This window comes from Lactuca sativa, chromosome 5 (genome assembly GCF_002870075.4).
Source record: "Lactuca sativa cultivar Salinas chromosome 5, Lsat_Salinas_v11, whole genome shotgun sequence".
NCBI lineage: Eukaryota > Viridiplantae > Streptophyta > Magnoliopsida > Asterales > Asteraceae > Lactuca > Lactuca sativa.
The window spans coordinates 223,294,358-223,309,025 of NC_056627.2; the positions used below are offsets into that span (position 1 = coordinate 223,294,358).

General features: G+C 34.9%; 2 protein-coding genes across 6 annotated transcripts; one reads left to right on the forward strand and one right to left on the reverse strand.

The window, feature by feature from the left end:
- Nucleotides 1–569: 569 nt before the first annotated feature.
- Nucleotides 570–2,417, forward strand: LOC111878191 (uncharacterized). Of its 2 annotated transcripts, none has more exons than XM_023874699.2 (3): nt 570–811; nt 988–1,376; nt 1,846–2,417. In XM_023874699.2, exons 1-3 carry the CDS (start codon nt 685–687, stop codon nt 2,299–2,301), a joined length of 972 nt encoding a protein of 323 aa, XP_023730467.1. In that variant the 5' UTR covers nt 570–684; the 3' UTR covers nt 2,302–2,417. The 2 variants fall into 2 exon arrangements, with proteins under 2 accessions (XP_023730467.1, XP_052627438.1); XM_052771478.1 differs by having other exon boundaries at nt 699–811; nt 915–1,376.
- A 2,048-nt stretch (nt 2,418–4,465) lies between these two features.
- LOC111878186 (uncharacterized) lies at nt 4,466–14,230 on the reverse strand. Of its 4 annotated transcripts, XM_052771481.1 has the most exons (14): nt 13,675–14,199; nt 13,448–13,574; nt 12,552–13,277; nt 12,350–12,447; nt 10,485–10,787; nt 10,228–10,378; nt 9,609–9,688; nt 7,649–7,824; nt 7,508–7,571; nt 7,328–7,406; nt 5,342–7,210; nt 5,196–5,249; nt 4,982–5,099; nt 4,466–4,904 (listed from the first exon to the last, which is right to left on the reverse strand). In XM_052771481.1, the coding sequence occupies exons 5-11, from the start codon at nt 10,533–10,535 to the stop codon at nt 7,095–7,097; spliced, it is 717 nt and encodes a 238-aa protein (XP_052627441.1). In that variant the 5' UTR covers nt 10,536–10,787; nt 12,350–12,447; nt 12,552–13,277; nt 13,448–13,574; nt 13,675–14,199; the 3' UTR covers nt 4,466–4,904; nt 4,982–5,099; nt 5,196–5,249; nt 5,342–7,094. The 4 variants fall into 4 exon arrangements, with proteins under 4 accessions (XP_052627441.1, XP_052627439.1, XP_052627440.1 ...); XM_052771479.1 differs by having other exon boundaries at nt 10,485–12,447; nt 13,448–13,587; nt 13,675–14,230; XM_052771480.1 differs by having other exon boundaries at nt 10,485–12,447; nt 13,675–14,228.
- Nucleotides 14,231–14,668: the final 438 nt, after the last annotated feature.

Here is a 14,668-nt window from a genome sequence, read left to right on the forward strand (position 1 = left end):
CCAGTTAACCTGTAGTTACCGGTTATAAGGACTGAATGTGTACAGTTCAACAAGTTGAAGGGATAAATGTGGACGAAAAAAACTCAGTGATCAAATGTGTACAAATCGAAAAGAGAAATTAAATATCCTTCTACTTTTTTTTCTTACATATCATCCTATCTAATTAAATGGTGACATGTGTAACATTTAATGTTCATTTAAAGATATTTTAGGATAGTAATATAACACATGTTATTATTTAAATTGGTAGGAATATTTGTAGAAATAAAAGGTAAGAGAATATTTAATTTCTCAATCGGACCTTTTAAATCATTATCCCATCATTAAATTTACATATAACACGGAAACATTTCAGAGGATGAATAAAAATAAAATGTAAGATAATTCGTAGAGAATCCATATTTTTTAAGTTTGGAAGTAAGTTTATGGGCTTAAACACGCCTCGTGGTATTCTGGACCCTATCAACTAAGCACAGTTGTACACGTCTTGTTCAATTTATAACGCATGGGCCCACATTAATTTAATAGTCTTGACCGCACCTGATAAAACCAGTCCCGCGACATCAGCCAACTGTTTATTTTCGGAAATCTCTTCGTCTTATCAAATCACCGCCGGAAAACCGATTGACAAATCCCTTTCACCACACTAAAACCCTAGTTTTTTGTTTCAACGCCTCTTCCATAATGGAGTCTAGATACAGTGGATTTAATTCACAGATCCACAATCATCTCTACAGTCATCTTTATCCTACGCCTTCTTCATCATCATATCCTTCGGGCTACACAAACTTCTCAAATCAGATTCTAGAAGGTATGCGTTCGTTCGTTCGTTTATCATGATAATGTTGTTAACTATCATTAAGTTCTACGAATCGATGGATATAACTCGATTTTGTGTTTTTTAACATCTTCAGCGGCTGTTGTGGGTTTTGCATGGTGTGTAATGCTTTTCTTTTACATAAATTATGGTATGTCTGAGTTTTCCAGGGGGATTATACAGCGTCGGAGGACAGGGTCGATATGACATTCTCCGTCAAATTGAAAAGAACAAGATTCGGGAGGAGATACTGGCGAAAGAGAGGAGACAATACATGATAGAACAAGAAATCAGGAGAATGGAGAATAGTGGCGGATATCCGTCGCTATCGTCGCTCATGTTAGGGCATACTGATAGCCACCACCACCACCACCACCACCTCCATCGGGTTCCGCCACAATTGCTGCGTGGTCAAGCATATGAAACGGTGGATGGAAGAATTGCAATGCCGTTCCAGGAGGACTACGGTGTCACCGGACATCAGTTCCAGCGGCGTCCTAATATTAACGAGATTATCACTTCTCCACCGAAAGCTGGTGAGAAGCAATTTATTGATATTGTGAGTGATCTTTCTAATCTCTATGTGTTCATCATTGATGTATCTCTACCGTGTTTCATTTTCCAGTCTTTAAACCCTTTTTTCAGTAATTGTTTGTTCTAGTCAATAATTTCTTTAATAGATTAGTTTTCTTCCACACATATTCATAGTCCTTTTGCAGTTTTGCTGTTATTAACCTACTTGTAGATAGCTTATCAGGTTGAATGACCTCTTGTTGTAGTCTCAAATGGGTTTAACTCTTTAAACGTTTGAAGATAACCTAGAAGTGCTTCTGAGGTCCGAGTGTCTGAATCCCTTGTGTCTGGTTTATATTATATTTTGAATTTAATTAATCTTGAGTTATCGACTGATACAGAAACCATTTAACTCACGTAATGAATCTTGTTTACAACATGTTTCGATATCTAAATAATGAAATTACTAATTACTCGCTTTTAAGGAACGTAACATATCTAGTTTCATATCACAGAGAAAACTCTCCGGTCAGATGATGGCTGGATCCAAACGGAAATCACCACCACCACAATCACCAGCTGCCGCCGGTTGTTCAAGTAGTTCAAAGAAGAGAGTGAATGAATTGAGCTGTGCAATCTGTGAAGTGAGTGCAACATCTGAGCGTGGTTTAGAGGAACATCTGGCTGGAAAGAAACACCAGGCAAAAATGGCGGAGCTGAAAGCTGGACACGCCGGAAAATCCATCAAGAAGTCACCGGAAAGTGTTCAAATGGTTTCATCTGAAGATAAGAAGCCTGAAGGAGAAAGCTCGGGAAAGAAGTTCAAGTTTTGGTGTAGAATGTGTAAAACTGGAGCTTCCAGTAAGAAAGAGATGAACATGCATAGGAAAGGTGTAAGTCATTTGACAAATCAACTTAAACGCGCCCAAAAATCTCGAGACAAATCTGGTGGAAAACGAAAGAAGGTATGATTCATAATTTCATAGTTCCAAACATGAAATATTTGAATATACAATAATATAGAGCTGTTTTTTAAACAATTTTACCTTATGATAAGGTTTAATATTTATTTCTTGTTGGATTAAAATGTTTTCTGATAAGTTGAGGATGCTTAGTTTGACCGTGGAAGTGGTTTACATAATGGAGTTATAACATGTGTAGGCTTTTTGTCATATCATAAAAAAGCTAATGTATTGTGCGACAATATGTTTTGGCCGATTCATAAAAAAATGTAGTTGTAGTTGGTGTGACACTCAACCATGCATGTTTAGTTTCTGTAAGCAATTTACATTGATGGAAAAAACAACTATTTAAACAGTACATCTTGAAGCTAACTCTTTTGGCTGAAGTGAGCTGCAAAATATATATATGTAAACATCTTTAAGAGCATCTCCCAATCTTATGACTTCAAATAAATGTCAAATAAATGACGACTCCAATGATCAAAGCTTATTTTCAATTTTTTTTTTTAATTTAACTAATATATTTTTATCCAAAATGTTTTAAAAAAAACTCATTTAGTTAGTCATTTTTACACACAAATCGTATTTTTATACAAATGGATATTAAATATAATTATATCAATTCTTTATTTACATACGTAAAAAAATACAAAAAAAAAATGTTATACAACAATAAAATAAAAAACATTAAAAATACTATTTTATAGTTAAAAGGGGTAAAATAAAATGTTCATTAGGGTTAAATGTACAACTTATGAAAATATATTGACCAAAGAAAGCTATATTTTCGAATGGTATTAAGGGATCAATTAAAAAAATGTATAGTAATAACCTAGTCCTGCTCTAAGATCCAAACTTTTGATCCAATAATAGGCCTAGTTCTATATTTTAAAATTTATGAAAATTGGTATTTTTGACTAGTTACTTTTAATAAAAGAGAGAATAACAATATAACATCCAATCTTAAGTAACATCCAGCTTCTTGATGCAATGACGTGTCCACATCCAATATTAAGTCAGTAAAATCGATTTTTTTAGAAATAAAAATTAGGAAGATGCTTAAAATTAAAGTAGTAGGTATGGTTTGCAAAATATGAAATCTATATCGACTAATCAAGTATAAAAAGTAGCAGGTCCGTAAATTAAAATAGCTAAAATTAGGATGCCATTAATGGGTTGAGTAGCATGATGATCTACCTGAGACTGGACCATATTTTACTTACATTCGAATGTACTCTAATGTACATACAATTACGAGTTCTATGTTAACCAACTCAAAGATAAGAATGTTATCAACAAGTACTTATATTTGATTGGTACATTATATTTTCTAGGTGTGTTCAAAATATCTAAAACTGATTGAACCTAAAAACCATATCAATTTTTCGGTTAACAAAACCGATTTTTTCACTTTTTTTTTTCTTTTTGGTTAACTAAAAACCTAAAGACTTCCGATTTTTGGTTTGGTTATAAATTTTTTTTTGGGTTGTCATGGATGGTTAATCCCGAAAAACCAAAATTTTGAATTATGTTACCTTAGGAAAGTAAAGTTAATATTTAATTACTATTTATTAACGATTACCTTATTATTTAAGAATATGTATTTATTTGTTTATTGCTTATATTATCCAAATAACTTGATATCAAATAGTTCTGCGACTTTTATTGAAAAATAAGAGAAATGTAATCAGCAAATAAAGTATTACTGTTGAAACATATAGTACGTAAATCTAAAGTAAGATATTATCTATATCATTATCAATTTAAAATTTTATTATTAAATAATACAAAGGTTGGATTTTAAAAACAATAAATTTTATAATATAGTATTCTAATATTATTCAAAATTTGTAACTGCGGTTATGTGATTCCCATACCAAATACCAAATATTTGATAACATTTTTTTCTGTCTTTTTAACATGTTTGAATTTTAAATTTAATCCTTTTTCCTTTAGCCTCTAGAAAAAATTGCATCGTAAGATTACACTTAATTATTTTGAATTTTAATATAAAATATTTTTAATTTCAAAATATATTTATTAATTTGTAAACAACTAGAGAAAGATCCCGTTTTGTGAAGGTTGCATCCCGTTTTGCGAAGGTTGGATCCCGTTTTGCGAATGTTGGATTTTGGTTGTAGTATTTTTAATTCAGTGAAGTAGTTAGGACAAATAGAAAAGGACATTGCTATTCTTTGACATTAACCAAAACCATCTTAATTCTAAAATTGGATAAGAATTTTCAAACTATGATATGCCCAAATAAGAAAAGTTTGAAACTACAATTACATAAATTGGAAGATTTTGATACTACAATGCCATAAAATGAGGGATGAACACTGCAGATGATTTGGATGTAGCATCGATTTCTTTCATGGTGTCAAAATACTGAGTCACTAAAACCATATCCATCACATCTTTAGCTGTTGTCTCAGGAACATTAACTGAAAACCCTAACACACTGTCTCTTAAACCATCCATAATTGTTTGTCTCTGTTGTGCAACACCTAATCCAGACAAATATTTTGACTCAGTCTCTCCTTTAGCCCTCTTTATCTGAAGTATCTTCTCTGCCTCACCTTTCTCAATAGCTGCCAACCTCATCCATGCAACTATATATAGGCATACAAATTAAACAATAAATTAATTGATCTCAAAGATTTCACATAACTAATAATGAAAACTTTACCTATTTTGATTCATTCATTGCTTTCTTCACACGTTCATATGGTTCTATATCGACATTTAATGTTTGAACAATCTCAAACCCGTATACAGACATTGCCTATAACCAACATCCAAGACACCTAAAGCACCACAATCAATGGGGTGCATGAACATCTAATGATTATCAATGGGGTGCATGAACATCTAATGAGTGTGTAATCATTCAATCATGTTACCTTTTCAAGTTCACGATCAACAACGTTGGTAATTTCCATGAAACAACTAACAACCTAACATCAATTAAAAAGTAAGATACGCAAAAAAAAAAAAAAACAAAGAATAAGAAACAAATCCTCAATTACTTTTGATAAAGTCAAATTACCATATGGTCGGGGTTGGCAATAGTCCTCGGTTATTGCGGGTGGTATAACCCTCGGAATTGCATATGACAAGATTGTCCTGCTACATTTAATGATGTGTGTGCAGTGTGTGAAGGTAGATATGTGCCATTTGGCATTTGTGCTGCCATGTTGTAGTATGATGCCGATTGTAGACTTGGAATGTCCCTTGGATTCATCCAAAGTTAAGATGTCTCTACATGGAATGGAATCAGTCATTGCATTCCATTGTATGAATGTAAACTACTCTTTATGTAAATGTTACTATAAATGGTAAAAACCAATAAACCATGGAAATATTTGCAAAAAATCTCCCAAACTGATAAAATCTCTCAATCTCAATTCCGTTCTTCTCGATCCCAAGATTGTTATTGTACAGTATATTAGCTTCCAGTATCCACCCAACTACCAATTTTGCACACATTTGACGTTAAAAAAATCAACAAAAAACAATGGAATTCAAAAAATGCCTCGATTATATCCTATTACAGGAATTCAAAACGAACAAAAAACGCCCTAATAAGGATTCTAATTGTCTACGAATCAAATCATATTGTTACTCACCTTCCGCAACTTTATTAATGTCTGATTTGAGTCGACTGATTGTTGAATAATCTAGTGGAGACTCTTTACTTGGTGTTTCTTCGTCTCAATTGGCGCCTACTATATTTTTATAAGTTTACTTGTTATCTTGTATGGTGGAGACCATCCCTTTTGAATCAAGCCATCTACATTTTTATTTTACCCACAAATCCAAAAAATACAATAAAATAATAATTTTTGGTCAATTAAACTATGACATAATAATATGTAAAAATGAAATCATTTTTACGAGACACTTTAATTTTGGTCATGACCAATTTGGTCATTTTGGTCAAAATAACCATATTAGCCATTTTCCCATATCAAGCTAGTTAAACAAAATAAAATAACATTTTTGTTAGTCTAACCATGTTAAAAGAAAACATTTTAACCAATTTGGTAATTGTAACCATTTAAATCTAATTTTACCATTTCGGTATGTTACTCATATTCAACGGCTAAAACATAATAAAAATATTTTTTTGGGCAAGTCAACCATGGAAGAATAGGTAAAAAAAGAAAGTATTTTGACCATTCTGGTCATTCTAACCATTTAAGTAAAAATTTTACATTTTTGTGATTTTATTCATTTGAAGTTAGGTAAAACTGATCACATGTAAAAGCCATTAGAAATCTTATTTTAGGATCAAAAGTTGTTTCAAGAACAACTTCTTTTGAAAGAAAATCTCCCTCCACTAAATACATGTGCAATTTACCATCTTGCTCTCCCACAATGGCTTCGATTCCATCAGGAGTAGCACATGTACTCACAGTAAACCCAAAGTCAACATTTGCCAACATTTGTGTAGCTTTCAATTATCATCCTCATAATCCTTATTTGATATATAATTATTTGAATCTTTTCAAATCATCAACAACTAACAATTTAGGTAAGTTTACATAAGTAAAATTAGAAAATAACGAAATCGAATATAAGGTCTAACCATTTTGTTAGTAACTGTTAGGTTAACAGATGACACAATTACATATGGATTCCAATGATAGACATCAAACTAAGCACAAACATATGAAAGTATATTGCTATTTCTTCAAGTAAATTATTAGAAAACTTAATTGGTGAAAACAAAAAGTCAACATTGTTAAAGCCTTTTGTCATGCACTTGCAAGGGAAAGAAATACAAGTTGCAAAGATAACTAAATTTCATGGAGAAAAGCAATAAAAGAAAGTTCTAGGACAATTTTTTCAGAAGTGAAGCAAGTTATTAAACATACGTAAAGAATCAGCAACAAGTTGTTGTTTATCAGTAAGACTGTATAACATCAAAAAATACATTAGAACTTTGACAGAGACATAACGTAGGTTCTTTAAAAGAACTTCGACGGATCTATAAAATCCATACCTTAAAAAAACATGTCCATTAGATTACCTTTTGTGTTTGTACCATTTGTGTTGTTTCCGTGGTTTCTTAGCTCTTGAAGCAAATTTGCACGTGGAATTAAAAATGCCTTCACAAGCAAAACATGTTTCAGTAGCATGATTATAATTTATCAGTATATCAACAATTCTCTAAATATTTTATATAATCAAGAATGTAGAAAATGCATACACGTTTTTCCTTGTCATACTTGTTGTCACTGGAAGCTTCTTCATGACTAGGAGAATTGTTACGACTACAAAGAGAATACATTTAAAAAAATCTGATTTTGCGCACTAAAATTAACATGCAATGATAAAACTTCCAACTAACCTTGGTGTCTTCATGGTATGAACACCACCTTTTAGTAAGCTGATGTAGACAATGGTATCAATAAGCACAACATGGAAAGCATCAAAATGAATAGGACAATATGAATGTAGTCCAAGAAGAGCTTTGGGTGAAATTCTGAACTCATGAATTGCAGCAGGGGTTACTTCCAAAAAGTCCTGCATATTAGAGCTAAAGATGGAGCATTAAAAACAATATATCCAGTAAAATATTAGAATCACTATAACATTAATAAAGATGAAACGACCCAAAAATACGACCCGAAAATTTCATTTTTAATATAACCAAATTCATAAAACAGAGTATATCATAATAAAACCATGTGTTGCAAATCTCAAAACCATACTAAAATACAATGAGGAAACGGTGTCACGACTGCATCGAAACATATCTAAGATAGCTGATCAACTCCCAGGATAAAAACTGTAGCTGTGGTGTGTGCGATGCCATCATCCCGAGCTCTTCCCTTTGCTTGCGGAAGTACAAACCAAAACTGAAACTGTAAGCACGAAGCTTAGTGAGCTCCCCCAAACTACCACATACCATACAATAACATATAAAGCACATACTGGGCCTTGCCCACTGCATCAGACCGAAGTCCGGCTAACCGGGGCCTTGCCCCCTACATCGGACCGAAGTCCGAAGCTGGCTGAAACATCGGACCGAAGTCCGAAGCTGACTGGGACCTTCGTCCCCTACATCGAACCGAGTCCGAAGCTGACTAGGACATCGGACCGAAGTCTGAAGCTGACTGAGACATCGGACCGAAGTCCGAAGCTGACTGGGACCTACGTCCCCTACATCGGACCGGAGTCCGAAGCTGACATCGGACCGAAGTCCGAAGCTGACTGGGACCTTGTCCCCTACATCGGATCGAAGTCCGAAGCTGACTGAACATAGCATAAACATATCATCTAGCATAAACACATAACCATGTCTTGAACCACGAAGGCATCAAACATACTAACTAGTACATCGGACCGAGGTCCGAAGCTGACTGCTAGCTAAACGGGCCGACATTGTGGCCTTAGACCCGTTACTACTGGAAGGAAACTCACCTCGTGAACTGGCTGCTGTGTGAATGGCTCTGGAAGCTAACTGCTGCTGCTCCGGTATCTCCCCGGCTACAAGGCCATAAACACACTCAATCAAATACTAAACACTGCACTGGGGTAAAATGACTCTTTTACCCTTGGTCAAAGTCAACTCTCCCGGTCAAAGTCAACCCACAGTTGACCTGACTCGCCGAGTTGGGTCGCCAACTCGTCGAGTCTCTAATCTCATTTCACAACCCCACTCGTGGCTACTCGTCTAGTATGGCATCGACTCGACGAGTACTCTCTCGATCCAAGAACTCAGACAATCTTCATCCGACTCGCCGAGTCATATGAATAACTCGACGAGTTGTTCTTGAGCTTAAGAAGATTGCCTTGGACTCGCCGAGTTGTATGAACAACTCGTTAAGTCCCTCCATTACTGAGTCTGCTCTCCAACTCACTGAGTCTACTCTACTACTCACAGGCTTCCACTCGTCATCACTCAAAAAAGGGAAAAACGGGACTCGCGACTTGACTCGCCGAGTCACATCCATGCAACTACTCTAAACTCGATTCTGCTTGAATCCATCGCATACAAATGATAGATCTGAGTCCAATAAGCTGATCCACCACGTAAAGTTTCTAACTTTACGTGTACATACACATGAAAAAGGAGATATAGGCTAAAAAGGCACTTAAAAGAGTAGATCTAGGGTTTTCATGCAAGGTAACTTCAAAAAGGCAATAGATCTGGGCTCTACCACTCCTAAATGAACAGATCTAAGGATATCTCGACACAATAGGGTATCCATACAATCATAAGGCTTGAGGAAAGCATCAAACTAGATCTAGAAGAGTTCTAATGGAGGTTAAAAGCATAAAACAGGAGGGAATCCGAAGAATACCTCAAAGAACTCTGATTTGCCCTTGGATCTTTGCTCTACACCTCTTCTCCTTGCTCCTTTCTTCTTCTCCTTCTTCAAGCCTTCAAAATTTAACACAAGAACACTTAGATCACTCAAGGATGGATTAGGGTTTTCTCACAGCTTTCTGAGGGTGAAGGAGGCGAGGTTGGGGGCTATAAGGTGGTTTAAATAGTGAGCAACCCGGGGATTTAGGGTTTCTTCCAGACAGGAAGACTCGCCGAGTCCCGAATATGGACTCGCCGAGTCGCCAACTAACACGTGCTCGAAATCCTGTCCCTACTCGGCGAGTCAGGCTATGAACTCGCCGAGTCCCTCTTGCAAACTTCTAATTAAATACTATGGAATCATCATACCGGGGACGGGTCGTTACAAAAGAAGTAATGTATTATGTGCTAACCCGATCTCCAAAACAGGTGTATACAGCAACTCAAATTTCAGAATTACAGCAGATGTGATTCAACCCTAAAGATTGTAGGTGATCATCATTGGCAAGATAACATGAAGAAGACAAAACTTCTCTCCTACATTTACTAATTTAACCACAGAGAGGGAGGGAGGGAGGGAGAGAGAGATAGAGAGAGAGAGACCTCAAATTTACCCTGAGATGAGTTGAAAGCTATCATGACTGATAGAAGAATATAATATCTTGCATATCGAATCTTGAAAGGTTGTGATGAAAAGCTATGGTATGTGTCATCAATCTTCCAAGCATCCAATACATTATACATTATGAGAACCAAGATCAGGAGCTGCAGTTCATATAAAAATGTTGCATATTTTTAGCTTTGAGGTCAAAGATAATTGCGTAGATGTAAACAAATAAGTAAAGAATATAATACAGCCGTATTGAACTACCGTTGAAGGAGTTCCCGGAGAAGATGGATAGTCGCTATCTTCCCATCTCATGGTAATCTTGTTACACCCTCGGACCAGGACGACAGAAACGTCCGGGGGCGGATGACGTCATTGTATAGTATCATAACAGTTGAATATAAATGAAACATAGCAACCCTTGTAAGCAACATACATTGAGAATACAATCTTATATTGTTTACATATTGTATTTGTTCATAAATTACACAAAAGTGATAGAAAACATAAAAGTTCCAAAATGTAGCATTCCAATTCTCAAGACTTAGGTACCTGTTTACTAGTTCCCTGAGAATACAAGTCATTTTGAAAAGCGTCAACTATAAAGTTGGTGAGTTCATAAACATTTTTGTATGAAAATTTTGGTAACTATTTTGTTTAAAGATGGTTTGTATATCTCCAGAAAATCTGATATTTTCTATAAAAATGAGTGGTAAGTCTTACATCAAAGACTAAAATGTATGTATGCATGACCTTTGTTTCTGTAAAATGTATGTTTCCAGAAAATCCAATATTTCCTGATGTATGGCAAACTATAGTCTTAACAACCCTAAGACTAGAAATGTAACCAATAGTGTACTGAAAAATAGTATGCAATTTTATATTTTAATAAAACCGCTGAAATGTAAGCTTCCCGTAAACCAAGATAGTATTGTTAATCCCTAAGTGAGTTATTATAACCATACTTAATGTGACTGTTATGCCTGTACGACGTTCTCCAGGCGTCAGAATTGGTAAGATCTTTGTCACCCTAGACTGGCCCGTCTAGCTGTAGCGAATAACTCAGGTGTGGGGTTGTCAATCCCCGTATAGATCTATACACAACTATCTCGCTCTCCTTCCAGGAGACTCTGTTTATAATTCATGACTTAAAATGTATGCTAGGTAGGTACGGTGAAGTGAATGTCTCACTAGAGCATTAACGGATTTACGCGAACTACGACCCCCTTTTATTGTACAACGAAATAATTTCACTCTTTGAGAATTTATGACAGTTATTTTATGACACGCGTTTTATGAATTCCATGACATACGTTTTATAACATGTGTCTTATGACACGCGAACTATACTGTCATCAATTTTTTTCGTATACTATTTTGTGTAAACTATTTTATATAAATAGTCAATAGTGAATATGTCTAGTAGTAATATATGTTGGAAAAATAGCAGAATATTCTTGTGTTTAACCTCATCAAAATAGTGACGACAATAATTACGATCATTTTTACTAGAAAAAGTTCATTTTTAGTAAAAATTTCCGAGAATTTGTAGTTGCACTTTTCATGTTTTACCAGTTAAAAATTTGTAACACCAAAATAATTTAATTTGGTCAACTTTGTTGGGTCACGAATTTTATAAAACCATATGATGTCCACAACTTTTGTTTATTTATTTCAACTTTTAATATATATAAAAGTAAGCCATGTAGTTATCCAAAGATCATACATATTTAGACATGTATAAAAATGTGTTCTCGTTATCTTTGGGTATATCGACTTTTAAGCTCGATTTTTGTGAAATAAAAGTATTGATAATTACATATGTCATGAGTTTTATGTGATTAACAAATGATATCCACCATTTTATACAAGAAATTGTTCCATATTCAACATATGATCATAGTGCATGCAAATGTCCAATGGACAAACTCATTGTAACTTATAACAAGCTTGTAAATCACAATTTTTATGTGTGTATACATGAGGTTTTCGATATCATATGCACAAATCATTCCATAAAAAATTTGGTACATGCAAATATCCATTGGTTAAACAAAACTTGACTTGTATTCCCCCCCCCCTCTCGAAAAGCATGAAAAACACGAAAAAATTAGGGGTATGAAGCTCACCTTGGTTATTTCGTGTGTGGTAGGGAGGAGAGTGAAGAGGATTTCGAGCCTAGCTTTGAGCTTGAAGGGCTTCTTGAAGATGTTGGTGTTCTAGGATGCTAGCACATGAAAAATGAGTGTGTAAACATGGAGATTCTAGCTTAAAAAGGCATAAAACACTTATGATTGTGTCAACTAATAGAGAAAGGTCGGATATACTTACCAAAAGGGCTCTAAGTCCAACTTGGAGATGAAGGTTTTAAAGAAGCTTGAGCTTGCTCTAAGGAATGCTTGAGAAAATGTGGAAATGGTGAGAGGGAAAAGGCCTCTCGGCCGCAACCCTTAAATGGGGAGGGGTAGGACCTTTTCTTGATGCATGATGGGTAATAGGGTGCCATGCATGGAGGCATGGAAGGTAATTATATGTATGGCATGGAAGCATGAAGTGTAAAGTAGTGTAAAGGCATGAGGTGTCACCCCATTTGTGCAAACTCTTTTTTTTTTGTCTCATGCCCAACCGAAACCTCATAAGGTTTTCGGCATTCATGGGCTTTCCAATAGCGTTCTTGGTCTTTGGTTGGGCCAATCCAAGAGTTTTCGGGCTTTGAGTGGGTATGGGCCTTCGGGCTTAATTTGGCCCAATGAGAAGGTTTTTAGTTTCAATAAGGCCCAAAGGAAAAAGGGTTTTCGGCGTAGGGTTTACTTGGGCCGAGAACTCCTAAGCACAAGCCCAAAAATTGACTTGTGTTTAGCTATTAGATTAAACTAGGGCTTATAAGAGGATACTACAACTTGATTCTTAGTGTATGCACATATGTATTCATATAACATTGCTATTTTTGAAATTCAATAATGTAATGCAACAAGGTTACATAGAGGAATTGTTTGTACATTAATACAATCTTGACCCTAATTTTACTAGTTGTAACAAATCTTGATATGATGCCACCTGAAAGAAAAATAGCAAATTTGATTCTGGTGTCAATCAAATAATGCTTTTCGATTATAAAATTGAGCTAAAATCTAATCGAACTTCATGAGAAGTAATAAAATTATAGAAAATTTGCTTGTTTCAGATCGAAATTCAAAAAAAAAAAAAAAAATTGAACCGAAAAGTACCAAAATCAACATGTAGCTTTGTGGAAATTTCGAATCAGAGACCAAAGTCGGCTCTGTAAATATGGACGAAAAGTGAAAGTTCGGGTGCCTTATACAACACTCATCGGAGAAAAATGCGCTCTGATGCCTGCAACAGAATACTGCTAGGGTTTTATTTGACGTGTTGGGGGTCTATGAATTGAATAGAGAGGAGATTAGTTAAAACATGAAAGAGAAATAAACCTTACCTTCTCAGCAAAAATGAAGTTCTTTGTTAGTATACATGTATTTGCCTGAAGAAGAAGGCAAGAATGAAGGCAAACACACAATCTTTTACCACCAGGTCGTACGATCCTGAGATTCACTTGCCGATGGTTGTGGATACTGAAATCGAGTTTAGGGATTTTGTCGGACACCATCTACAAAGATATAACCTCGTTGGAAGCCACCGATTGGAGGCAGAGAAGCACCATCCAGAAAGAAAGAGATAGAAGAGATAAAGTTTTGTTAACAAATTGCAAAGATGCAGCGGGGAAGAAACGTCAAGCACATTAGAGGTCAGTGAAGCGGTCTGGATTGGTGACGAAGAAGAAGGGAGAAGTGGTGGAGAAGAATAAGGGAGAAGCGGTAGAGACGGAGAGGGAGAATGGAAGGGTAATTGAAGGTACTGGAAATAAGATGATCAAATCGAGGCGGTGACCCTGGTTGACTTACTAATCCCTGAATAGTACCCTAGTCAGGTACTGTTCATAAGGGGGGACTTCTAAACTAATATTATATATAATTACTGCGTTATCCAGAGGATTGTCTAAAGAAATCCCATATCTTTGTTTCTTGAAAAAACTTCAAAAAGGTCCTTGTTGTAAACTGCTATTTTTTGATAGGGTTACATATATGTTTTTTTCTCTTTTTTTAGGTTATATATTATTCCTGATATTTTTGATATTTTTTATAGGGTTACATATATGTTTTTCTTAGGTTATATAGTATTCACATTATGATTTTCCATAGGTTTACCTACATGCATATATTGCATTATTTAAGAATATGTTTTTTTTTTTCAATCTTCATTGTCTACATGCATATAGTGTTTAGCAATAATAAGTAAATTAAAACTTCATTTAATAGTAATAGATAAGTAATAGATAACATGTAAATATTCAAATATGGTTTGTTGCATAGATAAGGTTTATGATTTATTATTCAAAATATTTTAATCCTAACGTGTGCATATTATCCAAA